Below are 26186 nucleotides of genomic sequence, written 5' to 3'. Positions count from 1 at the left end.
TGTGAACAGGGCCGGTCTGGAGTGGGACACGCGATCCTGGCCGATTTCTAGGGGACCTGGATGGGGTGGGCCGTCAGGGGCGGCCCGGGGAAGGGGAGGCGTGCGCCCCGGAGGAGGAGGACGGCTGTCGCCGGGGCTGGCATGAGGCCCGGAGGCACGAACGGGCAGGAGGTGCTGGAGCGGCCCGGCGTGGCGCCCACGCCCTGGCGGGAGAGGGGGAGGGGCAGAAGGAACCACCAGCAGCGAGGATTGCTGGCAGCCGAAGGTCAGAGTGCGAGGGGCTCGGCTTCACGTCTTTAAGCCTTGCTCTAAGCTCCGTGTCCTACGCCGCTCCGACCCCGGCCCACACCCAGCCTGCCGACCTGTGCCAACTGGCGGGAACTCGCGTGTCCAGGGCACCACCGCTGGGTACCGACACGCACAGCGATCCCGCGACACCGGGCCGTTTCACTCGGTCGTGCGGCGCTGGGCGGGCAGGACTTCCAGGTCAGCCCTGTCCAGCCCGTGAGACACAAACGCTCCTCTCGGCTTGCCTTCCGCTGCCCCACCCCCAGGAGCAGGTGCAGACAGCTGGGTGGGGGGGGGGGGTGGTGAGACGCTCATCTCCCAGCTCCCCACACGGCCCCTGAAGGCTTAGGAGGTGGGGCAGGGACGGGGGCAGAGAGGGCCATGGACACAGGCCAGCAGGTGAGGAAGGAGGAAAGAGAACAGACCCCCACGGCACGGCCCACAGTCGACTCGTGTCCTCTAAGCGTGCAGAGCCCACAGACAGCCTCTTCTGAAGTTTTATTAATTGTTTCTACACGCGTGACTGAAAAACAGTATACTCAATGGGATGGAACCTTATACCCTGAGAAGTTCAAGTATAAATAAATTTGTGTTGCCTTTAATGAGCCCACCACTCTTTTATGCGGGAAAACGCATCTAACCTTGAAAGACCCAAGCAATTCCTTCTTCAAGTCTCTACGGAAAAGGTCAGACACATCAGAAGGGGGAGGCTGTTCCTTCTGATGGGTCCCTGTTGTCACCTGGCCATATCTATTGTTCTGAGAGCAGAAAAAAACAGTGGATTTTTGGTTAATGGGTGAAATGTTCAAGCGTCGTAAGCTGTGTCCGTGGAGGACCCGACGGAGGAGATGTGATTCGGGGGTGGTCGCATCCGGTCGGTTCAGACACCATTGTCTTCACCAAGTGCTCTTAACTCTCAGCAAACTTTGGGTTCATGACTGTCGTGGTGGCGCTCTTGAAAAGGGGGTTGTCCTGGTGGGAAAAGCGACGCGACTCATCAGTGCAGGACAAGAAGGAGCCAGGAGTGGGGGTGGCCTTCCCACAGTCCCAGCTCTAAGGATGAGCTTCGGGGACAGGTGGACAGAAGTCACAGAGGCGGGGGTCACAGGGGCGGGGGGGGGCCTGACCCCCAGGACAGCCACTCACATTGTTCCACTGGGACTTGAGCTTCTCCTTCTCAAATCGCCTGTACTCCCTGAGGTCACTCACGTGGGTCAGAACCTTCCAGATGCCCAGCAGGAGGATGCCGATGAGTACGACCCCCGCCACGATGCCCCCCACGATGGGGGCAACTTGGGGGCCCGCCGCACACTCTGAGGCAAGGGAGAAGTACGCACTCATGAGTGTTTCGGGCCCCACGTGTGCCCTGCCCCAGGACACAGTCCAGTGCTTAGGGGGACACAGCTTTCCCACCACTGGGCTCACCATCAAGGCAACAGGTGGGGGAGTGAACCACAGCCCCAGGCCCCGGCCAGGGAAGGGGCAGGGCAGGGCACAGACCAGGCCCTGTGGTTCCGGATGAAACTTAAAGGCCCCTCGTTTACACGGGAAGAAAGTGGGGCCAGGACGCCAGTAGCCAGGGCAGCCTGGACAGGACACCAGCCTCCTGAGCCAGCTGCCACCATGGACAGCCGGTGGCCCCGTCACCAGAACCTACTGAGACTGAGTCAGTACTCAGGCAGGTGCGGTGCCCGAGGCCCCCGACACACCTGGTAGCAGGGGTGAGGGATGAGGACTCGCCTAGTGAAAGCATTCCTGAGGAAACCAATGGCGGCGTCCTGGGGCCCCCACCCTCCTCCTCCAGGGCTCTGGGCTGCAGTGTGTCAGGCCTCAGCCCCTGACCCAGGGAACAGGGCCCTTATTTGCCTGACCCTGGGTGCCCGTGTTTTCATGCGCTCCATCATCCTGACCTTTCTAGCGGGCCTCGGCGTCCTACAGAGGTTAAACAACTTGGCCAAGGGTGCACAAAACCACGTGTGACCGAAATCTGCCTGTCAAAGAAACCTGGCGAGAGGTGTCCACCCTGGCAGGCCGGAACCTGCAGCCCCAGACTCAGGCCGTGAGCTCCAGGCCACACAGAGGGCCTGAGCCCCACCTGCCCCTCTGGGGTTCCCACCGCGGGGAGGGGAGCTGGGGGCGGGTCTCAGTCCCACTTGGGCACTGGCGGATGGCTTGCCCACACCTGCTGCATTCGCCTGAGCGCCTCGGCCCCCCGGCCTCTGTCCGTCCCCTCAACCTCTCTGAGTAGGAAAGGAGTGGGGTGCTGAGCGTCTGTGTGCCCTGAATGCCCCTGGGGGCCACCCCAGAACGTACCCCAAGGGGCATCGGTGTCCCTAAGTCCCAACACCCACACGTGCTTTGTCACTGTCACCCAACGTGTGCCCCCTAAAACCCGACCCGACCCCCACACACCATCCGCTGCTCCCGACCCCGTCCCCATGCTCCACTCAAGCGCAGGCTCTGTCCCCACGCCCCCGCCACCTCCACACCTAGCCTTGTCAGCGCCTCGGTGCCTGTGTCACGCAGAGGCCCTTTGTGGGTCCACGTCCGAAAATGCAGCTCAGAGTTGTCCCTCACTCTTCTGAAAACTGCCAACAGCCTCTTGGTATGTTTGGAAAGAGACCCAAATGCCTCCCGGGACTCACCGGGGCCCGTAAAGACCCAGCGCGAAGGGCCTCTGACCCCCAGCCTTCACTTCGCTTTGCGTGGCTGCCCTCATCCTGCGGTCTCAGCTGCGAGGGTCCTCTTCCCAGAGACCTTCTGACCTCTGACCTCTGGGGCACCGCCCCCCTCCCGTCTTTGCACCTCTTGACCCTGACCACAGTCCTGCGCTGTCTCGAGTACTGGCATTTCAGGTGTTGGCCCAGTGTGTCTCCATCCCCTTGGAAGGTGAGACCCCACAAGAACAGGACTGGCGTCCTCGTGTCCTTAGCCATTACTGGGCCAGGGACGGCCCTGGGCTGCAGCGACAGACTGCAGGCAGCATTTAGAAAGCTGACCCCCTCCAGGGCTGAGATCTCAGCGCGGGAATCTCCAAAAGCCCGCAGGGGTCCTCACACAGCTGTCCCTCGCCCAGTTCTCGGGACCCACAGCTCCAAGCCCCAGTCAGCTGTCAAGTAGGAGGTAACCAGCCTGAGAACCGTCCCCTGGCTCGGAGCACCGCCTCTCAGGTGTCACCGGTGAGGCAGGGAGGGGCCGGTCCAGGAGGACCACAGCTGTGGACAACTCGCCAACCCCCAGGCCGGCCTTCTAAGCGGGGAGACATTGGGGCCACCCCGGAAGTCTCACCTCGGCTGTCATCCACGTAAATGTCATAGCTGTCCCTGCCAACCCGCTGCCGCAGCGTGTAGGTGATCCAGCAGCCGTCCACGTCCCGCTCCTTGCACGTGCGCCCCTTTTCCGGGGGCTTGCTCAGCGGGCCCACATTCCCGCACACTGAGGTACAGTTACTCCCCGAGTGGCTCGGGTCAAATTTCAGGCACTGGGCGCACAACCTGCGCAGGAGAGGAGCGTGGGGCTGAGCGCAGGTGCACGGGGTCTCAGGCGCCAGGAGGGCTCCCGGGTGGGGTGACACGGGCGAAGGCTTCGGGGAGGAGGAAGGGGCTCCCGGAGGAGTCCGGGGGCAGAGCTGCGGGGACCCGGGAGCTGGAGAGCAGCATGGGTGCGGGCGGGCGGGGCGGGGCACTCACAAGTAGCGGCCGCAGGGCGACGGGCAGCCCAGGCACTCCAGGCACAGGGGCGGCTGGTAGCCGGTGTCACACTCACACACGTTGCAGACGCAGCGGCCGCGCCCGTTGCACTCAAAGCCGTCGGGGTTCAGGCAGCCCCGGGTGGACCTGTCACACTGGCACGCGGAGCCCTCGAAGCCCGGGTTGCAGGAGCACTTGCCGCAGGAACAGGTGCCCCGCTCTGCAGGACGGCAGCCGAGACTCGGCCCCGCCCATCCGGCCCGCACCCGTCCATCCGTCCGTCCGCCTGTTTGTCTGTACCTGCTTAGCCCCATGCGGCTGCATCGGGCTCACTGGGTCCTCCCGTCCACGCCCCCCCCCCCCGCTCACCCGGGTCCACCCGGGTCCGTCCCTCCCCCGTTCCCCCCTCCCATCCTCAGCCCCGCTTACCTGGCTCTACCCGGGTCCACCCGTCCCTCCGTCCGCGTCCCCGCTCCCCCTCACCCCAGCTCTCCCTCACCCCTGCTCACCCTTGCCCCCGCAGACCAGGCCATCATAGCGCTCGCAGTTGACGTTGTCGCACTCGCAGAAGCGCCCGAAGATACTCTTGTTGGGGACGTCGCTCTGGTGGCACACGCACTGCCCGCACAGGCAGTCCCCCAGCCCCGAGCAGATGAGGGAGTTGTTGTCCCTCCGGCAGCTGCCCTCCAGCTCCTGACTGCTCCGGCCCTGCGTCTGGCATTCACAGTTCTTCCCGATGTAGCCGGCGTCGCACCTGCAGCGGGAGGGGCCCCGGGTCAGGCCCCCTTCTCCCAGAGCTGCGGCCCTGGGCCACACCGGCCCCACACCCGCCCGCACCACTTCACCTGCAGATGCCGCACTCCATGGAGCCCTTGTCACCACAGAGGCCGCGGTTCTGGCTCACGTCCCTGCACTGGCACTCGCACTGGGGAAGGACGTGAACGGTCACCGTGTCCGTGAAGCCCAGGGCCCGGATGACAAAGGACTGCTCGTGGATGCACTCTGTGGCCGTGACCTTCACCTGGAAGGTGATCTGTGGTGGAGAAGAGCAGGGCTCAGGCAAGGCCGGGACAGCAGGCTCCCACCCCGCTCCCGTGTCCTCGCCCTCGCCTGGACGTAGGGGTTTGTCCCGGGGCCAGGCCCGAGTAGGCAAGGGGTGTGTGCTTGGTCCCAGGCCTGGAGAGTACCAGCCCTTGCAGGGGCCCTTGCAGGGGCCCCGGAGCCACAGGACGGAAGAGGGAAGAACACGAGACACCTTGCGATTCTCCAGGACTTGGGACTTGACATGAGAAAAGAGAGAAGGGCGTCGGGAGAGCCGGCGTCCGCGGTGCCAGAACGTGGGGGCAGCAGGCCCACCAGAGCCCCGCCAGCCCATCCGGATCCCAGCGAGCATCCCTTAACCCGAGCTCCTCGCATCCCTTCACCCGAGCCCCGCCCATCTCTTCACCCTAGCCCCGCCCATTCCTTCACCCGAGGCCCCCCCACCCCCACCCCGCGCCCATCCCTTCCCCCTTGGACTCGGGCTGGGGCGGGGGGGGGGCTCTCTAGAATTTTTTTATCACACACGTGTTAATAAGGAGATTACATGACTTAAAAGGACGTGTATTTTCTCCTTATGTCTGGTAAGCTAGGATGCCAGAATCCCACAGGAGGCCCTAGATCCTGGGTATGGACTTGTGCTCTGACCCCGAATACAGGCCCCACAGGAACCGGGTGCGACAGCACAAAGCCCCACCACCCTCCCTGCGCGGGCAGCCAGCACAGAGCTCAGGGGGGCAGCGGCTCGTCAAAAGCAAGGCACGGCCCAGACCAACTTAAATGAATTGCCACTGGGGCCACGAAGGTAGAGCAGAAATATCAGGAAAAATATATAAGAAGCAATCACCAATCATAAGATTGAATAAATCCCTGTGTGGGTCCACCCAGTGTGAGGGGAGACACTTCAGGAAAAATTTATGTGTGACGTTTAGCGAGTAACATATCTGAAGGAATTCCAATGTCATATCTAAAACTGCAATAAAAGCGGTGTTTTGCTGAATATTAGTTCACAGCCAGAAAAAGGGAAAATTTAATTCTCGTGGTCATAATAAATTCAAAATATTACGGAAATAACTTAAATATCAATGTCTTTATCTAATCACCTGTGTGGCCCATGCTTTAGTATCTTTGCAAAACACACAGCACACATATATACGCACACCACACGCATATACACACGCGCACACACACACGTACACAAATCGGGAAACCGGACCAGACTTGAGGTGTGTGGAAAGGACTCTGCTCCTTGCTGGACACACTGCCCAGCATCTTGCCCCAGGGGGCGCTGCCATCCCCTCTGTCCTCCTGCACCCGGGAGCCCTGTGTTGAGCAGTGTGCTGAGGGTGATACCCCCTGCTTGTCCCTGTGCTTGCCCCGTGTGCCTGGGTGCACTCCTAGCTGTGCCTGGGAGAGAACCTTCCCGACAGTCGGAATGGGGCCTCACCGGGACGTTGATCTGGACTCCGTCACAGTCCCCTCTGGGCTGGTCCACCTGTGATACTCCATTACTGCAGAAGGAGTCATAGGTGATTTTCAGGGTGTTGGGGACAGTGTTGTGGTCCAGAAAGACCCTGGAGGAGAGTTTCTGCCGGCAAAAAACGGCTACAGATTAGGGAGCTTCCTCCCGCTGTCCCCGGGCCCTTCCTGGCCAATGGCTCTGAGGCCTCTCCATTTCTCACCCCTCCCTCCTCCCCCCACATGCCCGCTGAGAGCTGGGGAGGCGCTAGGTCCTGTGCCCCGTGCAGGTGCGAACAAGGTTACCAACGCCATGGCCCCGCGAGAGGCCAGGAGGGCACAGATGGGGACAGACGCGGCCATGAGAACGGGGACTTGACAGTCCCGCCCACCACTGAGTGCCCAGTGCCTGGCACAGGGTAGGAGCTGGAAAACCCATTTAAGGGAGTGGGAGACAGACAGGGACAGAGAGGGAGAGAGAGGAACAGAGTCAGAGTGAGTGAGCGGGGACAGGTGACCGTGCCATCGGTGTGTAGACAGAAACACTGGGCAGCGGCTGGTGCTCAAGAGGTACTGCTCTGGGGGTTAGGGGCTCTGCAAGGGTACATGGAACACACAGAACCCCCTCGACAGGGCTGTAACTCGACACCCTCATCGGGTGCTCTCGCCACCAGGAACTTTGGCCTACAAGGGGGCTCCGTATCGGGGAGGCGAGGTTCGGGCATGGGACGAGCCGCTCCATCCCCAGGGAGGGCACGGCTGCCCTTCGGGAAGAGCCAGGCTCGTTGCCCAGGAGGCCTGACGGTGGCCCCAGGGGGCAGGGCACTTCTGTCGGGCCCACCCTTCTGTTGACCTGCAGCAGGGAGGGCGGGGTGCCTGCGACAGCCCCAGGGACCCCGGCTGAGTGCCAGGGGGACTCACATTGTAGGCGTTCTTAATGAGCTGCACCACGTTGCTGGAATCCTCTGACAGCTCCCCCACCGCTGACTTGGGGATGACCTCGGTGAGTTTCTGTTAGGTAAACAGACCACACGGTCACAGCTGCAGCCCTGGGGCCACGGGAGCCCATGGTTCCGTAACACCCCAGTTTCCTTCTTGGTCATAAAATGGCCCAGAGAGTCCCCCACCAGATATCTTATCGCGTTCAGTTAAGACAGCGTGTGGTCAGTGGCTCAGAAGCTGAGCACTTGCCGATTTCCTCGCTGTAAACACGCCCCCTCGGCCGAGCTCAAGCTTGTGACGTCACTGAACACAGAGCTGGGAAGAGCGCGCCTCACCGCCCTGAGAGTGTCCCCACCATGCGGCTGTATCAGGTGCAAACAACCAAGGGCATAGAGTCGTAGGACGTGCCAAAACCACCAGGATGGGATCAGTTCTGAGCATTTTAATGTGTTGATATAATTTAATTTTAATAACGACTGTGTGGGCGCCTGGGTGGCACAGTCGGTTAAGTGTCCGACTTCGGCTCAGGTCATGATCTCGCGGTTCGTGAGTTCGGGCCCCTTTTTAGGCTCTGCGCTGACAGCGTGGAGCTTGCTTGGGATCCTCTCCCTCGCTGCCCCTCCCCTACTCATGCTCTCTCTCTCTCTCTCTCTCTCAAAATACATAAATGAACTTAAACATTTTTTTAAAAAAAAGACTGTTAAGCAGGACTGTAATAATCGGCTCCAGTAGGACCCGGGTCAGCTGGTCCCGTGGCACCTGCACGTGGGCAGTGTGGCGTACCTGGACCGCCCGGACAGCTCTGTGTTCCCTCCTTACCCTCACACTACCTCTCCCGGAAGATTGCATCATGGCTCACTTACAGAACCGATGGTTGAGTCACTTCTCTGACCCAACGCCCTCCCGTAACTCCCCGGAGAGACTCCAGTCACCTCCACGGAGTCCACAAGGACTGTCACGGCCTGGCCACCAACGCCCTCTGGCCTCTGCTGCCCTCTCCCCTTCCCCCCCGGGGCGGGACCCCACCGTGACTCCGGGAAGCCGGGCTCCTGTCCTCTGACCTGCCTCCACTCTGATGCAGGTGTACCAAGGACAGTGCAACAAGTGCTCTCCTCACAGGCTCTGGGTCACCTCGATGTCCCTCACCCAGAGCCCCATGAGTCGGGGTCAGGAAACAGGCTCAGATCTGCCAGGGCACTGTTCATGCTAGTGGGTTTGGGATTCAAATCTCCTGCTTCAGCTTCTACCCCATCACCACGCTGTCCTGTCCCAATAGCAAATTACTGGGACCTGCTACGTCTGGTAGAACGGCCTCCAGGTCCCGACCTGCCCACGTTCACGCAGCCAGCACAGGTGGGCAATCTTCTGTTACGAAGCCCCCGGCCATCGGCCCTGCGCTGAGCCACTGTCCCTGTGGTCGGGCAGGCTTCCACTGCCCGCCTGCCCCAGGACGGCTCCTAGACACCTGCCCCTCCCCCTCCTCTGCATCCCCTGCAGGGTCCTGTCCTCCTTTGGAGTCTGGAGAACTGACAGCAGGAGCTGCTGACTCTGCGACGCCCCCTCCCCGGCGCCCCACGCCTCCCACGGAGGGGGAGGGGCTGGCAGGTGCTCTCCCAGCCCAGCAGAGCTGAGAGGAGGCCAACCCGCCTCAAGCCCGCTGTGTGCACACGCAAAACAAACACGGTGCCGGACCGAGGGCAGGAAGGACGGAAGAGAAACTGCCCCAGGAACAGAAAGTTCCCCATGTTCTAGAAGAATGGAACAAGAACAGTAATTCCGTGAAATCAGGACAGACCCAGGGTTCCCAAAGCAGAGAAGGAAGTGTCAGTGTGCGAGAGAGTTGGCTTGTGAGTGGCGGGGCAGCTCTGGCGGGGGCCCAGGGCTCTGCGGGGTATCCGGGGGTGCTTCCTGGTGAAATGCCGCCGGCCTGAGGTCCTGCACTTGCCCATATGTGCCTGATAAACGCGTGAACCGCACGTGTTGGGACATAAAACAAGAAGGAAGCCTCTGATCTGCAGAAAGACTTTCTACGTTGTAGCAAAAATGGAAACATGGTGACTGGATTTCACCGACAGAGAACATCCTTCTTCCTTCCTCCAACCGCACAGAGCCCAGAGTGGGCACCCCCGCCTGCCGTCGCCCGTCGCCCGCCCAAGCGCAGCTCAGCCCGTAGAGACGCAGGGTGCCAGCACCACTGACATGCCCGTGCCCGCCCTGCTGCTCAGGACCCGATGCCACCGACCTCATAGGTTTTCACCATTCTCCTGGTCACGGCGAAGATGGGCTGGATGTTACTTTCAGCCAGTTTGTGAGCCAGCTGGCCCACCGACGGGTAGTCCTGGTGGGGAGACAGACGCCTGGTCAGCCGGTCCCGGGGGTCAGGGACACACCACCAGGCTATCTGGCCGCTCCCACCTGGGGCCCAGAGGCCCAGCCTCCCACCCCCGGACGATTCCACCGTGCAGTTCGATCCACTGCAGGTGAGGGCAACTTCCTGTGACGGGTGCTGACCTTTCCAGACCAGAGGATGCCCAGCTTCTCCATGCTGAGGGGCGGCGTGCCCCACGAGGAGCTGTGCCCGCCTGAGGTGTGGCCCCCTTGCGCCAGCCCCCTGGACCCCTAGCGCTGCCTCCCTGCTCCCCTGGGGCGGAGCCCAGGTGGGCCTTCCCTCCCAACCCCCCCCCCCCCCCCCCCCCCCGCCCCCGTGCCGCCCACTCCCTCCCAGGACCGGAAGGCCACCTACAAATTCATTGCTCCTTTTGTACATGTTGTCTTCCAGGTGACAGCGGCCGTCATTGGGGGTCAGGATGGCGCCCAGCTTCCCGTCACCCGCAAAGTGGAAGCCGTCGTCCGTGGCGAACACCAGCAGCCGGGTGACATTGCGCCAGCCGATTTCCTCCTGAGAACACAGCAGAGTCAGCGGCCTCGGTTTCCCCAGTGGGCAGAGCGCGGCGCGGGGGCTGGAGCCAGGCGGCCCCTCTCACACAGCACCTCCGCCGGGACCGGCCGCGGGGCTCGGAGTCCCCGTGTCCAGGCCGTATTCTAGCACCGTGGCCTGCTCCTGAGGTGTCTGCGGGACAACCTCCCGATGGCCGCGCCCACGCGCAGGACGCGCTGGGGGTTCCGACCAGGGACTGGGAAATACCCCACAGAAGGAAAGAAAACACTCACGGAAACGTTTACTACCGTGTAAAAACGTGGCAGACACAAAAGATGACAGAACCTGAGGACACGCAAAGGGACAGGGCAAGCCCGGGGACGTTAGCGGCCCGTGTCGTCCACAGGACAGCACGCAGAAATGGAAACGTGCGTCTGGGGAGCAGCAGGAGACACTGGGAGATTGGAATCGTCCGAGTCAAGTCGTGCATTTACATCATGACCAGCGGGCGGGAAGGCCAGGGTCAGCAGGGGGCAGGGGGAGGCCTGCTGGGGCCAGGGGCAGCAGACACGGCCACTTAGCGCACATGCCTGGGGACGCCTGGCAGGGGACGCTCCCTCTCCCTGGGTTTGGGGGCGTTCTGGGGAGCAAGGCTGGTCGGGGCCTCCCCTTGGGTGGGGTCTGGGGACCGGGGCGGGGCTTCCCCTTGGGTGGAGTCTGGGAACCAGGGCTGGGCGGGGCCTACCCCTGGGAGGTCTGGGGACCCGGTCTGGGCGGGGCCTCCCTTTGGGTGGGGTCTGGGGATCTGGGCGGGGCCTCCCCTTGGGTGGAGTCTGGGAACCGGGGATGGACGGGGCCTCCCCTTGGGGGGTTCTGGGAACCAGGGCTGGGCGGGGCCTCCCCCTGGGAGGTCTGGGGACCTGGTCTGGGCGGGGCCTCCCTTTGGGTGGGGTCTGGGGATCTGGACGGGGCCTCCCCTTGGGGGGTTCTGGGGACCAGGGATGGGCGGGGCCTCACCTTGGTGGGTATGGGGACCGGGGCTGGGCGGGGCCTCTCCTTGGGGAGTTCTGGGGACCCGGGCTGGGCGGGGCCTCCCCTTGGGGGGTTCTGGGGACCAGGGCTGGGCGGGGCCTCCCCTTGGGTGGGCTCTGGGGACACGGGCTGGGCGGGGCCTCCCTTGGTGAGGGTCTGGGGACCGGGGTGGAAGGGGCCTCCCCTGGGAGGGGTGTGGGGACCCGGGCTGGGCAGGGCCTCACCTGGCAAGCGGCGACCTGCATCATGGCGTCCAGACCGCCCTCGGGGGCGTCCAGGTTTCCGGAAATGAGCTGCTTCCCCACCTCGGTCTGGAACTGGTGGGAGTTGTTGGTGAGCTTCAGCACGTGCCTGAAGGCGAACGGCGCCTGGCACTCCTTCTCTTTGTTGGGGCACGGGTTCTTCAGCTTCTCGGGGTGCGTGTTCACGAAGGGGAGCACCGTCTTGTCCACGAAGGACCCGAAGCCTGAGGGGTGGGCGGGACGAGTGGGGTGGGCAGGAAGCCCGCCCTGGAGCCTCTGTTTTCCTACTGCGCAGCAGGGCACGTGTGCACGAGTGTGATCGTGTACGAGTGTGAGCACGTGCACGCACGGCGTGTGAGCGCATGTGCACGGATGGAGGGTGTGCCCGTGCGTCCCTGCACACGGCTCGGGAGGAGGCAGACGGGGGAGTCAGGCGTCTCCTTTGCCTTACGCACGTGTGTGCCCGAGACTCGCACGTGGCAAGTGAGTCGGTGCAGGTCAGGACGCTGCCGGTTTGCCGGCTTCTGTCTTTGCCGGCGTGACTGCTGTGCGGCCCCGGCCTACTCTGCTGACTATTTGTTTTTTTAATGAGTAGCACGGTAGAGGTTTTGTTTTTTGAACATATCAGAAAACAAAGGAGAAGGAAGGAGAGGAGGTGGAGGGCTGGATGGCGTTGACAGCGCCCGGGGGTGGCCCCCGGGGTGGCCTGCGTGGGGCCCTGGCAAGCCCCCCCCCCCCCAGTGCCCTGCCTGGCAGAGGCCCCGGGGCAGCAGGGCCGGCCAGGACTGAGGGGGGGAGCCTCACCGATGCGGCCCGACTCGGTGATTTCGTTGAGAGCCCGGAGCAGATCACCCCCCAGCTTCTTGACGTTGATGAGGTCGTCCAGCATGGAGTAGGAGAGGTCCATCAGGTAGTATAGGTCGATGGGGTAGCCCTTGGCCCGCCGGAAGGTCACGTTGAAGGCAGCCGCCTGACCTGTCGGTAGGGACGGGGCAGAGAGAAGGCATCTCAGGGGCACTGACCTGCCCCCCACAGGTCCCGAAATGTTCACTATTGCCCCCTTCTCCGTGGCCCGTGGACGAGTCACAGGGCGCCCAGCTAGATGGAGCATTTGGACCACGCACACCGCTGAGCGCTCGTTCGTCAGGCGCTGTCGAGGCACACGTCTACTTGGCTGTCCCTGCAAGCCACGCTCTGCGCCCCCAGCATGGGGCAAACCCAGCCATCCCGGTGCAGGCCCCCTTCCCGATCACGTCCCCTCTGGCCCCTGTCTGAGTCACAACACGTTCTCATGTGATTGCTGGCTTATTTGTCCTAGACCTAGGGCGCCCCGTCACATAGCAGATGCTCAATAAATCGCCAAAGATCAGGGACGGCGTGACTGAGTTGTCTCTCTGTCCCGTTTCCAGCCCCCAGCTCCCTGCAGGACTGCCATCACGGAGGTGAGGCTGAGGGACAGACTCTACCCCGTCCTGCCCTGGCCTGTCCACTGCATGGTCCTGCTCCTTCCACCCCAGCCACCTTCCCAAAGGGCACTTCTTAGGGCACTGGCAGGGTTCTGCGGTCAAGTCAGTTTGAGCAACGCTGATTTAAACAGCCATTCGAGTTCCTTGGCTACAGGACTTATCAGAGCCTTTGCTCTGCCAAGAGCACCTGGCATTCTGAGAGTGGGACAGAAGAGTGTTTCCCAGATGGTTGCTTCTCCCTTTTGGAAAGGACGCAGAGCAGAGGCACATAGCCACGGGTGGTGGGTGTGGGGGCGGCCTCCTGCAGGCAGAGGGGACGGGGCCACAGGGGTGCTCAGACTCCATCCTTGGGGTTTCCAACCGTCCTTGGATTCCTGCCCACCTTGCTGTCCGACCTGGCACATGGACACTTGTGCCATCGGTCGGCCCTGGCACCCAGAGCAACCTACACGCATGCTCCTCGTCTGTGGCCGAGGCCACGCCTACCTGGTCTCAGGTAGAGTGTCACTTTCTGTGGGGACAGCTGCTTCTGGACGCCCTCCTGGTCGTCGTGGGTCTCGGCCAGGCTCCTGGGGTCTATGATGTCGTCGGCTGCACATCCCTTCAATAGCAGCTGCTCCCGGGTGTCACAGCGAACGGAGTCTGGCTCCCCCAGCCCAGTGAAGTTCTGGGGGTGGGATCGGGGGTCAGGAGTCAGGAGGAGGGTGGAGAAAACGTGGGGGCCACACTGTGGGTGCTGCATGAGACTGGCCCTCGGGGTCACTCGAGGAGGCTGACCCGCCTTATTCCCACCTGGGATTCAAGACAGGTGTCCTTGTGGGGGTGGGGTGGGCGGGAGGCTGGGCAGCCGGGAAGACACCTGCCTTCCAGTGGCCCCTCCGTGGGGCTCCTAGGTCCCCCCGGTCTGGGAACCAGCCGTCTGCCCTCCACTGCCTCCGGCAGCAGAGATGACGGAAGGACCGGTGTCTCCAGCCCCCGGCTGGCCCATGGCGGGGTCCCTCAGCAGCCCCAGAGCCGGGAGCACCCGGCCAGGGGTGTCCACGCCCTTCAGCAGCCTTCATCGGAGGCTCTGCCCTGAGAAAAGGCACGTGGCACCCAGGGAGCCCTGGGTCCAGGGCAGTGTCCTCACGACCCCACGAAGACCCCTGGGTTCTGACAGCACGGGGCAGGAGAAGGGCCCGCGTTCGGTGGCACCAAGGGAGGACACGCTAAAGACAGGTGTGCGGCTCTCTGCTCCTTTCACAGAAGGAGGCTCAGGAAGGGTAAGGCGGCCACGCGGGAAGCCGGCCCGGTACAGCCGGGGCCACGGAGGGGCCACGAGGGCTGGCGCTTCCTGGGCTGCCTGTCTGTCCCTTTGGAGCTCTGTCGGTGCGTGAAGTACTTGAGACAAAGCGAAATCCACAGGAACAGAGTCCCAAACGGGATCCCCGTGGAAGGAAGCGAGGCCAGCTGTATCCCCAAGGAACGGAACGAGCCCACGAAAGGGAAGGGAGAAATCCAAGTGGCTGGCAGAGGTTTCCCCCCCGGGCTGTGGCCGTGCCGCATCCGAGCAGAGAGACCCCACCACACCCCACTTCTCTGTAGGCTGCTGGTGGCCGGGGTGCGGGCTGGCAACTCGGAAGCCGCTGCCCCCGCCTCGTAGGGTTGAGAAAAGGAGGACGTGTACTGCAGCTATCCGGAGGCAGGCTTCTCGAGAAAGGGGACCAGAACCTTCAGAGCAATGTCTGATCCCACCCTTGGGGCCAGGAGAGTGCGGCTGGGCCTGGAGCGTCTGGTTGTTCTGGAGTAAGAAAGTGCTCAAAAAAAGTGATGAGGGCACAGGCTGGCGGGGAGGGGGGAGGGGGGGGGAGGGGGAGGGTCCCAGTGGCCAAATGTGAAACCATTTGAGCCTCAGAATGACGGCGATAGATTGTAAAGCTATTGAATAAAATAAAAATCTACGGGGTCCACACTGATGAGAGAGAAGAGACTGTAGGAGCCGTTGCGGGAGTCCGTGAAGTGGACGCCACCACTTGGCAGCCCTCCAAGTGACAAGTGATTCGTGCCGAATCACCTACGGGTGCCAACCTGAGCGGGTGTGAGCCTGGCGGGGAGCGGAATGTTTCCTGGCCTCGGCGCATCTCCCCACAATTACTTACTAACCGCAAGGAGTGAATAATGACATCACGGCAGAGACGCCGGGCAGTCGCCCCCTCGGCTGGGCGGTCCACACTGGCATCACCAGTGTTGGGACGCAGTGACAGCACGAGTCCCGGGCAGGGCTCCGGCCAAAACGCACGCTCTGGGCCCAATCGGAGAGGAGGCCGGGCAAGCCCACGCTGAGGGCTTGCACACACCTGCTCCCCTGAACTCCGGGGAAATGTCAATGACGTGATGACGCAGAGCGAGGGGCGCCCTGGATTGGAGGCGACTAGGGGGACAGAACACCTACGTGCAGAGCGTGACCCTGGGGCACCACACAGACAGAGGGAGATGCCATCGAAGGCATTATTGGAACAACTGGCAAACTTTGCGTAGAGCGTGCAGGGGTGATGAGGTGCCACGGGCAGTGTGGAGCCTTGGAAAAGTGTTTTGTGGTACTCTGAGGGGACGCATTGTGGTTAAGGACCCTTGAAGTATGAAGAATTAAGGGTGCCCCAGGGTGGGAGGGTATGGTCAGGATCCGGGGGGTCCCCGGGGCGGGAGGGCGCGGTCAGGATCCGGGGGTCCCCCGGGGCGGGAGGGCGCGGTCAGGATCCGGGGGTCCCCCGGGGCGGGAGGGCGCGGTCAGGATCCGGGGGTCCCCCGGGGCGGGAGGGCGCGGTCAGGATCCGGGGGTCCCCCGGGGCGGGAGGGCGCGGTCAGGATCCGGGGGTCCCCCGGGGCGGGAGGGCGCGGTCAGGATCCGGGGGTCCCCCGGGGCGGGAGGGCGCGGTCAGGATCCGGGGGTCCCCCGGGGCGGGAGGGCGCGGTCAGGATCCGGGGGTCCCCCGGGGCGGGAGGGCGCGGTCAGGATCCGGGGGTCCCCCGGGGCGGGAGGGCGCGGTCAGGATCCGGGGGTCCCCCGGGGCGGGAGGGCACGGTCAGGAGCTGGGGGCGTCCCAGGGGAGGAGGATGTGGTCAGGAGCTGGGGGTCCCTCAAGGGAGGGGTTCTCTCTAGGAGGAGGGTGGGCCTGGGACGGGAACTGTCAATTTAGGGACTGTGCCCTGGAGGTCTTATTATGGGTAAAACATAAAAACGAAAAAACGCAGTGGAGGAGTTAAGGTCCTGACACAGAACCGCCCACAACTTCTCCCCTGAAAGCTGTGTCCACTTCCCTGTGTGTCTCCTCGTGGTCTGTGGTCTGTGGTCAGGGCTCGTGCCTGGGCAGGGGGCACAGAGCAGGGGTCCGCCTCCCCTGGGGCTGCCCCGGGGTGCGGCCAAGTCTGCCTGTCCCTCTGACAGTCCCGTGCCCCTGGGCTGTGCCTGCCCCCCCCCCCCACGTCCCCCCGGAAACAGAGGGGTGGGCGCCCCTGGGTGCCAGCAGCTCCAGAGGCAGAGAGAGGGCGCCCGGCGGGGGGGTGGGAAGGGGGGAAAGGCAGTCCAGGTGTGGGGGCCCTCGGCGGGCGCAGCCTAAGGCGGCTCTTACCAGCTTCTGGCACCAGGCACAGCCGGGGCCCGACTCCACGCAGTCCCGGCAGTTGCTGCCCTTGAACTTGGTACACTGCTGGCCGAGGGCTGGGGGCAAGATGAGGCGGCTCCGTGAGCGGCGGCCTGCGCTGGCCAACCCCACACGGAGCCGCGGGCACTCGGGGCGGCGGAGCTGGGTGCGGGTCAGGGGGTGGGTGGGGGAGGAGGGGCAGCCGGAGCACCGGGAGGGGTGGGAGGAAACCAGGCTTCGCGGGAGGGGGAGTGCAGGGAGACTGAGGCCCGTTCCTGGGACTTGTTCCCAGGGGCGCCGCCCCTCCAAGGCTGGAACTCGGCCCTGGAGGATGCGGGGGGGGGGGGGGGGGGGGAGGAAAGGGGCGAGCCCCTCCCCCCCCCCCCCCCCCCCCCCCCCCCCCCGGCACGGACTGCATGGCCCTGCCTGCGCGGAACTCACCGGACCAGAGGGCGAGCAGACCCACCAGGGTGAGGAGCGGGAAGTGCTGGCACAGCATGTCCTGGGGACGGAAGGGGTCTCAGTGACGGGGCCTCGGACCCCACACTCTCCAGACTCTCCGGCTGGCTGGCCCACAGACGCGGCGCCCGAAGGCCCTGTGCCTGCTGCCCCGGGGTGGCCAGCCCCCGGGAGAGGCCGAGTGCCCGAGGCGGGCTGTGCTGGCAGCAGGAAAGGAGGCCTGAGCAGCGTGGGGCTCACTGCTGAGCCCACCAGCCTCCAGGGAGGAGCAGGGAGTGGGCCTCCCTCCAGGGACACATGTGCACGCAGGCGCACACCCGGGACACCCCTCCCCCCCCCCCCCCCCCGCTGCACCCATCACACACACACACACACACACACACACACACACACACTGCACGCTGCATGTGTGAGGCTGCACCCGCGGATGGGGGGCTGCGGCCACCGTGTGCCCGAGTCCTCAGTGAACTGAGTGCGGATCTCAGAGCAGAGCCTGGGCTGGCCCGGGGCCTCCTGGCAGCTGCAGAACCAGTATGATGGGAGCACCTGCCGGGAGCCAGCCTAGCCAGCCGCCCTGCTCAGACGCCCCTGCGGGAGGGGAAGTGGGTGCTGCGGAGCCCACTGCTGCCTTGTCCGAGGCCACAGCCCTAGGCCGCCAGCGTTCTGTGTTTCCTGACGCACACCTGCCGTCCTTAAACACCCAGCACCTGACGTTCGGCGTGGACAGGGCCCCGACACTGCCGGGTCCTGATGTTCCCAGATGCAAGGTCGTTGGGGCGAGGCTGGGGACGGGTGTTGAGGTTCTCGTTCTGGTTCCTCAAGGCAGACCCGGCACCTTCTAACCCACCGCCCGATGGGCAACACCTCCCTCGCCGGGATGCCACCCTCCCCTGAAGGCGCCCCGGGTTGGGGGTGCCGGATCCTGGCTGGGCCCAAAGCACCGATGCCCCAGGTCTCAGAAATCCTCAGTTGGCCGTGGTCTTTCCACCAGACCAAGAAGGCAAACAAGGTGTAGGGGAGCCAGGAATCGGGAGCTAGCAGGCAGGAAGGGGGTCGCATTCTACCAGAAGCAAACATCCAGGGGTGCCTGGATGGCTCAGTTGGTCGGAGCGTCTGACTTCGGCTCAGGTCGTGATCTCACAGTCTGTGAGTGAGTTCGAGCCCCGCGTCGGGCTCTGTGCTGACGGTTCAGTGCCTAGAGCCTGCCTCGGATTCTGTGTCTCCTTCTCTCTCTGCCCCTCCCCGGCTCACACTCTGTCTCTCAAAAATGAATAAACGTTAAAAGATCAGTACAGCCCACCCAGAACGTCACGTGAAGGCCGGCTCGTCTCCCGAGGGCAGGCCTCTGAGGCCCTGGGGCTCCCCGCCCCCTGACACTGCCTGGTGGTGGCCGGCCAGGAGGGTGACCTCAGGGCCAGCAGAGGCCCTGACCCAGGGCCCATGGTCCCTGCCTTGCCTGCTGGGCTCAGATGCGGCCTGTAGGTAGGTCCCCGTTTGCACCCCTGTAACCCGTGTCTCTGCACCCAGAGGCTCTGGGTGAAGGAGAACCAGCCGGGGCTCCCCTGCTCCCGTGGCGGTGTTCCCGTGCGTATTAGCCCCGTCCAGTCTCAAGTTCCCATCTTTTTGGAGGTGCCCCTGCTCCCTGGTCCCCACCAATATTATGATCAGGACCCAGAAATGTCAAAACAGAACACTCCATCCTTCCTGTTCAGGGTCAAAATTGCAGAAGCCACGTGGCACTGTGGCTTCCTGGGTCATAGCAGTGGCCACATGGGCCCGGGCAGCAGTTTTCAGTTCACTGCGGCCAAGCCCGTTCATGAAAGAAAGCCCCTTGTCTCCCACTGTGGGTGCGTGGGGCTCAGGCGAGGCCGGTCCTGGTTTCCATCTGGCCCCTCCAAAATTCCACAGCTGACCGCCGGTGCAGACCAGCCCGGGGCTGACCTGGCCACCGCCCCAGGCACATTCGGTCTGTGGGTAGCGGCCCCCTAAAGAGGAGGCCAAGTGGAGGGTGGAGACCCTCCCCAAGTGCCCAACCATGCCTGCGCTCCCGCAGGGCAAGCCCGTGCCACAGCCCCGGGGAAGGGGCACGTGCTCTCCTGTGGCCACAGACTGGACCCCAAACATTCACAACAACCAGCACGAGAGCTCCTGGGGTCCTCACATGGGGAACGGAGACCAGCGGCAGGATGTAAACCTGGGTTCCCGTTTTCCCGACACACTCCTCCCACAGAGAGGGAGGGAGCCTTGATTACGGTAAGAGGTAAGACGGCCCACAGGCTGTGATGTCCTGACATTGACCACAGGAAGCTGGGTGGGGGCTGTGGCTGCCCTCTCTCCACGCGATCCTGGCCTGCAGGAGATGGGGGCGGCCACGGAGGACCCACGTGTCCCCCAGCCTGGTGGGGTGGGGGCGGGGTGGGCGGGGTGCCCCGACACAGGGTGGCTCTGGCCTGCAGCCAGCCCTCCTCTCAGCCTCGGGCGGGTGGGGGCGGGTGGGGGCGGGTGGAGCCCCCTCCTCCCTGGGCCTCAGGGGGCGGGGCTGCGGTGCACCTGCCCGGCAGGCAGGACTGGCCCTCAGAGGCCAGGCCTCGCCTGAGACCAGCATCCTGGAGCCACACAGACCGGGCCCCCTCTGAGTGCAGTCCTGCAGCCCGGCTCCCGCTACAGCACAGGGTGTGGGTGCCCGAGCCCTGATGGCCGCCCTGGCACACTGCCTCGGCTTCCTGTGAGACCGCAGCTCTGGGTGGGGGCAGGCTTGGAGAGCACTCCAGTGCACCCCGGCACCCATGGGCACCCGACTCGTCAGGACCCTGGCTCGGGAGCTGGAGGGCAAGTGGGAGGCCCCGGCTGAGCAGGGCAAGGAGGGGGACCCCAGGCTCCAGGGCCCAGCCAGGAGTCCTGAGGCGCGGGCACCCTGCTCTAGCAGCCCCCAGGCCTCACCTCCCCGGACCCGGACCCGAGCGCAGCCCCTCCGGTGCAAAACCCGAAGTCTAGGCAGCTTGAGCTACCCCAGGCCCTCCACGGCTGTGAGGACTCTGCCCTCGAGGAGGCTGCTGGCACAGCCTGGGTCCAAACTGCAGGAAGTGGTGACTCCCGAGTCACGGGCAGGGTCGGCCCCCCCAGACCCAGAGACCCGGGCCCCGAGGCACCCAGTGGACGCAGCTGACCAGGGTCTCCTTTGGCAAGAGTAAAGCCCTTAACAGCCAGGTGAGAGGGCAGGGAGCATCCGAAGAACGACACGCTACATTCCTCCCCAATCTCTCACACACAAACACAACCCATATTTGGTAAAAGACAAGAAAAAGCAGAAACATTAGAAAGAAAAAAACTTCGGGCAGCATGCCGAGGGAGTGCACAGGGTCTGACTCAGGACAGTAAGCTGGTGTCATATCATGTTTCCCGTCAAAGAGGAGGCGGAAAGAAAGGCAAAAAAAGTGTGGGGGCCCGTGTGGCTCGGTCGGTTGAGCGTCCGACTTCGGCTCAGGTGGTGATCTCACGGTCCGTGGGTTCGAGCCCCCCGTCGGGCTCTGTGCTGACAGCCTGGAACCTGGAGCCTGCTTCGGATTCTGTGTCTCCCTCTCTCCCTGCCCCTCTCCTACTCGCACACTGTTTCTCTCTCAAAAATAAATAAGCATTTAAAAAATGAAGAAGAAAATCCCTTCGGAAACTTCCTCTATCTCTACCCACGCAACTTAAAAGTATATAACCAATTGTTCCTGACGCCCCCAGTATCCCTCTTTCTGCCCACGGTCCTGTGCCCGTGCTTTAATAAAACCACCTTCTTGCACAGAAAACGTCTTAAGAATTCTTTCTTGACCGTTCCCTCCCGGCCCACATCACATCAAAAGATGAAGGTTTTGCAAAAGTACGAACCCTCACGTTAGGCCACTCCAGGTCCCCAGGGCTCACTGGCCATCAGGACGGCTCAGGCCTGTGGGGTCAGAAAACCCACCGACCTGGGTTTACGGGCCCGAATCAGGTGATGGAGGGTGGGGGAGGGGGAAGGCTCTGGCGAGGAAGTTCAAAGATGGGAGGCAGCCCCCCCCCCGCCCCCATGCGGTACTCATCCCCGGAGCCTGCGGACTCAAAGCTGTTTCATGGTGAAAAAGCCCATGTCTACCAGGGATCTGAAACAGGCACCAGCCTTCTTAAACCAAAAGGCAGAGTATGGATATGGAGTCGCTTCTGCGTTCTATAAAAACACAGAATGGACAGAAGCTGGCTTCCGCGGGGGCGGCTGGAGCCACCACCTGCTGAGCACGGAGGCTCCGGACAGACCCAGGGCACAGAAAGCGCAGTGAGGCCAGAGGACGCAGGGCCTGTACGCTCCCTGGACCCCCCAGCCCTACAAAAGTGTCTGCGAGGCACGTCGACCGTTGCCCACCTCACCCCACGAAGTCTGACGGCACACGTTGCAAGGGCCAGTTTCTCAGCATGTGGAAGAAGACGAGACACCCTCCCACGTATCAACTAGACATTTTAAAGAGCTCAGGGGTGCCCGGCTGGCTCAGTCAGGAGAGCATGCGACTCTTGACCTCAGGGTCGTGAGTTCCAGCCCCACGCTGGCTGCAGAGATTACTTAAATAAATAAAACTTTGGGCACCTGGATAGCTGTCGGTTGAGCGTCCGACTCCGGCTCAGGACGTGATCTCACGGTTCGTGGGGATCGAGCCCTGCATCGAGCTCTGTGCTGACAGCTCAGAGCCTGGAGCCTGCTTCGGATTCTGTGTCTCCCTCTCTCTCTGCCCCTCCCCTGCTCTTGCTCTCTCTCTCTCTCTCTCTCTTTCTCTCAAAAATAAATAAACATCAAAAATAAATAAATAAAAAGACGTTAAAAAAAGAAATTTTAAAACAATGTGATAAACACCTCTCAGGTCAGAGAGGAAGTCAAAATTATATTTGCAGACAACATCCTCTGTGCAATTCCACCTCTGTGCGGTGAAAACCCTCTGTGCAGGATGGGACGTGAAAACAGATGCCCAATGTGCTTTGGTTGCAGGTGAGGACAGGTGCACGTACGGGGACGGAAATGCAGAGGTGGGGGAAAGAGCAGGAAAGCTTTGGTAAGGGAGGCAGGAAATACACAGACGAGGGCAGAAGTCATGAATGGGGAAAAGCGAACAAAACGAAAATCGACAGATCGGACCTGCTTCCTGGGAAAAGGCAACGACCTTGGTATGATGATCGCCAAGCAGCTTGGGGAAGAAGGGTCAAGATGGCAGCGGTGCTGCTGGGGGGGGGGGGGCAGGGTGACCCTGGCTCGTGGCCCGGGGCTGAGTCAGAGACAGGGAGTGGGTTGCACCCCAGCCTTCAAAGGGGATGAGCAGAAGTGGGGGTTCCCCAGGAAGGGGCCTCCTTCACACCAGAGGCTGGGTAAACTCCGTGGAATTCGGGGACATAAAATGATAACAGAACCAGAAGAGTGTATCTCTGAGTCAGGAAACCTTCTGAGCATAAAACTAAGGAAGGAAATACCAAGAAGACAGACTCAAAACGGGTCATGATCTCACGGTTCATGAGATCAGGCCCCACGTCGGGTTCTGAACTGACCATGTGGAGCCCACATGGGATTTTCTCTCTCTCCCTCTCTCTCTCTCAAGATAAATAAACTTAAAAAGTCAGTGATAAAGAGGCAAATGTCCCAAGAAAGGTGGTGGGCAGTCGTCACAGCCGGCTGACAAACATTTGACCAAGGCGGAGGGCTAGCAGCCAAGTAGCCAACCCAAAGAGCCGGGCTTCCCGTCCACCTGTGCAGCTGGACAGCGGCCCGTGAAGCCCACCCTGTGGCCCCGCACAGCGGCGAAAGTGGGCAAGGGCCTGTTCAGGGCAACTCAAGGTTCGCGGGAAAAGAAAAAGTGGATATATCCCAACGGGCCACGTGTCTGTCCGTCTGTGCCGCGCCGGGGGACCCGGGCCGGGGGCTCACGCGGAAGCCGGGCGCTGCTGGCTGCCTGACCCCCCCGGGAAGTGGGGTTTGAATTATACATTCGATTGTGGAGTCAGCTGGAGTCTGAACTACCGGTGGCCCTCGTCACGGGTGGGGGGCCTCCTCCGGGGTGCACACAGGTCCTTCCCATCCCCGGAGAGCAGGCGGCATCCTCGGAACAGTCTGCAAGGCCCGTGGCCAGTGTTCCCGTCTCTCGTGAAAGCCCCAGGTGATGACCGTAATTTGCCCTGGGCCTCCTGCTGCCGCACAGGGCAGGCCGGCCACGGCCACGGCCACGGCCACGGCCACGACTGTAGGGCAGGGAGCTCCACCCAGGTTGCTACAGAGGCCAGAGGCTGAGCCTTCGGGAAATGATTTACTCTACCCCCTCCCATTCTGAGCAGCCCGCCCCAGCCCTCCCACCCCGTCCTCTCCCCGGCGGAGCTGATCCCTAACCTCACAGAAACCCCACATGGGCCACTGGAGTCAGCACAACCCTCAGTCACCTGGACATCAGGTGCCCACCGAGGGAGACCCTGTGCCTGCCTGGGATGTAGCACTGAGGTGTGGGCTCGGCCGCTGCCACCAGAACCTGGGGTCCCCCCGCCTTCCACCCCGCCCCTGGCTGCCCCTCCTCCTCGCCCACTCAGGGTCCCAGGTGCCCCCAAAGAGGGAGCCCAGCCGGGGACGGCAGAGCAGGACCCCAGCCCTGGGTTGGGGGAAGAGGACGGGAGCCAGGACGAGGTGAGACCAGGGGACCGAAGGGGCGTGTCGGCCGGGATCCAGGGGGACCCCGACCCCGGGGCCCAGACGCGGCTCCAGGCCCCCCACTCCCAGGAGGCCTCGGGACAGGCCCCCAGGAGCCTGGCTGTGGGAGGCTTAGTCACACACCTATGTCTGTCCCCCAAAACTCAGCTCTCACACGACACCTTCACAGCATTCGGCCCGAGCTCGCAGACCTCTGACGGTCCAAGAGAAGCGGTGGACCCCTCAGCAGGAAAATGCACACGTACCAGATGCACACCTACACACACCTACACCCCCCCCACACCCATGCACACCTACACACGTGCACGCTTACAAGCGCACACATGGTGCACACCCCCTTGCACCCCCACGTTCACACACACCTACACACTCATACACACACACACTCACACGCAAGCACACACACAATGCACACCTATACACCCACACACGCCCATACACACATGCACACTCACATACAAGTACACACAACCGACACCTACATGCACCCCCACACCCATACACACATGCACACACACATAAGTACACACATAATGCACACCTACACACACACACACCACCTACACACCCCCATACACACTGCACACTCACACATAAGTACACACCATGCACACCTACACATGCCCAGACACACATGCACACTCACACACAGGTACACACAACGCACACCTACATGCACCCCCACACCCATACACACCCTCATACACACACGCACACTCACACACAAGTACACACACAACACACACCTGCACACACCCACATACCTACACACGCCCGTACACATATGCACTCACACACAAGTATACACACAACGCACACCCACACCCCCCACACCTCCACACACCTGACACACAACACACTCTCACATACCTCACGGGCAACACATACACGCCTCACACTCAAATACTTATATAAACACACACATTTGCTCACACAATGCTCTCACACACGCACACACGTGTGCACCCTCTCACCCTTCCACAGGCACCCCCGCTCTCGCTCACACTCACCGCACACACCGCGGGAGGAGAGACCGCCACAGCCAGCCTCAGAGGCGTGGAGAGGAGGGTCTCGGGCAGGAAAAGGGAGGCGAGCCGAGGCCCGCCAGCGCTCCCGCGGCCCGGCCCCTCCGGGGGGGGGGTCTCGCCTGCCCTCCAGCCTCCTCCGGGCTCCACGCCTCGCAGCCCCCGTGTCGGGGGCTCAGGAAGTGCGTGTGGTTTGTCGAGAGCCCCTAGACCCAGCGACCGAGGCCCGGAGCTGCGCCCCGTCTTCCCGCCTGGGTCCTGTCCCCAGTTACAGCCGTCCCCGCCTCTTTGTGGCTCTGACCACGGGGGGCACAGCGCTCCCCCTGGCTGGAGTGGACGAGCCCACGGTGGGTGGCGGGGACCAGGGCCCCCCCTCAGGGCTGGGCCGCTCCCCGGGGAAGAGCCGCGGGCCCAACCGGTCCCCCTTTAGGAAAGCGACCCCTGCCCCCCCGTCCCCTCACCTCGCTGATGCCCTGGCGACCTCGGTGGGGTGTCCCGGCTGGGCAGGGAGGGGGCTCCGCTCTTTACCGGGCTGGGCTGTCGCGGCGAAGACGGCCCGCGAGCCCCGACGGCGGTGAGGGCACAGTGCTTCCTGTTCCCACTGCTTTGGAGGAAGTAGTTGCAAGTGGCTGATTGCACCACAGGTGGCCCATCAGACCCCAGCCCTCGAGCTCTGCACGGGCTCCCTGTGGGGGTGTCCCAGGAAGTCGGCCCAAGCCCCCTCGCCCTGCCCTGCGCACGCACCACCCACCGGCGAGGGGCGGCGAGAGGGGGGAGCACGCCGCGGACCAGCGTGGTGGCCCCCAGGGCCCGCCCCTGGGCGAGGCCGTGGCCGTGCCCTGCAGGGACGGAGGACCTCGGGCTCGCACCCAGGGGCAGGGGCCCGGCCCGCAGACTGCACTCACAGGAGAGGCGAGAGGGAGAGGTGCCGGGGACCCAGACCTCGGTCGCGGAAATAAAAAGCACGACAGGGACCGAGGAGCAGAATGCCAGGGTGAGAGTGAGCCGGTGGGCAGTGCAGGACCGGCGTCGGCACGGAGGCTGGAAGACGGAGACACGCGGTGCCGATGCCCACACCCAGCGGAGCCCCAGAGCCCAGGAGCGGCGGCCCGTGGACAGAGAGGGGCACGTGCCAGCGACAGGGGCTCCGGGTCCCGACCGGCCGGGCGAGAGGCCGCTGCGTGCCCTCAGGAGGCTTCTGACGCCCTCGAAGGACAGAACAGAGGGCAAGAAAATGCCACGAGGTGGGGGGCTGGGAGGGGGGATGGCGGGGAGGAGAGGAGACACGAATGGATTAGGTTCCCAAAGAAATGAAACCGGGCATGTTCAGATGAGCCAGGACTCAGACACCTAGC

General features: G+C 63.2%; 1 protein-coding gene across 2 annotated transcripts; it reads right to left on the bottom strand.

Moving 5' to 3' along the window:
* Positions 1-770: 770 nt before the first annotated feature.
* Positions 771-25513, bottom strand: ITGB2 (integrin subunit beta 2). Of its 2 annotated transcripts, none has more exons than XM_053902974.1 (16): positions 25293-25513; positions 17095-17155; positions 16642-16730; positions 13520-13700; positions 12372-12542; positions 11550-11791; positions 10159-10314; positions 9658-9753; positions 7395-7484; positions 6463-6603; positions 4823-5010; positions 4487-4731; positions 3978-4197; positions 3577-3782; positions 1435-1601; positions 771-1260 (listed from the first exon to the last, which is right to left on the bottom strand). In XM_053902974.1, the coding sequence occupies exons 2-16, from the start codon at positions 17150-17152 to the stop codon at positions 1198-1200; spliced, it is 2313 nt and encodes a 770-aa protein (XP_053758949.1). In that variant the 5' UTR covers positions 17153-17155; positions 25293-25513; the 3' UTR covers positions 771-1197. The 2 variants fall into 2 exon arrangements, with proteins under 2 accessions (XP_053758949.1, XP_053758950.1); XM_053902975.1 differs by lacking the exon at positions 25293-25513 and adding an exon at positions 21497-21581.
* Positions 25514-26186: the final 673 nt, after the last annotated feature.

This window comes from Panthera pardus, unplaced genomic scaffold (assembly GCF_024362965.1).
Source record: "Panthera pardus isolate Hobbes unplaced genomic scaffold, ASM2436296v1 HiC_scaffold_16, whole genome shotgun sequence".
NCBI classification, from domain to species: Eukaryota; Metazoa; Chordata; class Mammalia; order Carnivora; family Felidae; genus Panthera; species Panthera pardus.
The sequence above is the reverse complement of the archived record's forward strand: the minus strand, read 5'-3'. Positions and strand labels throughout refer to the sequence as shown.

Excerpts from the sequence above, each read along its gene's own strand:
- ITGB2 (XM_053902974.1), bottom strand. The coding sequence starts at position 17,152 with ATGCTGTGCCAGCACTTCCCGCTCCTCACCCTGGTGGGTCTGCTCGCC. Across the intron at positions 3,783-3,977 it reads TCGCCCTGCGGCCGCTACTT|GTTGTGCGCCCAGTGCCTGA; the intron begins GTGAGTGCCCCG and ends TCTCCTGCGCAG. Across the intron at positions 1,602-3,576 it reads TTACGTGGATGACAGCCGAG|AGTGTGCGGCGGGCCCCCAA; the intron begins GTGAGACTTCCG and ends CCCTTGCCTCAG.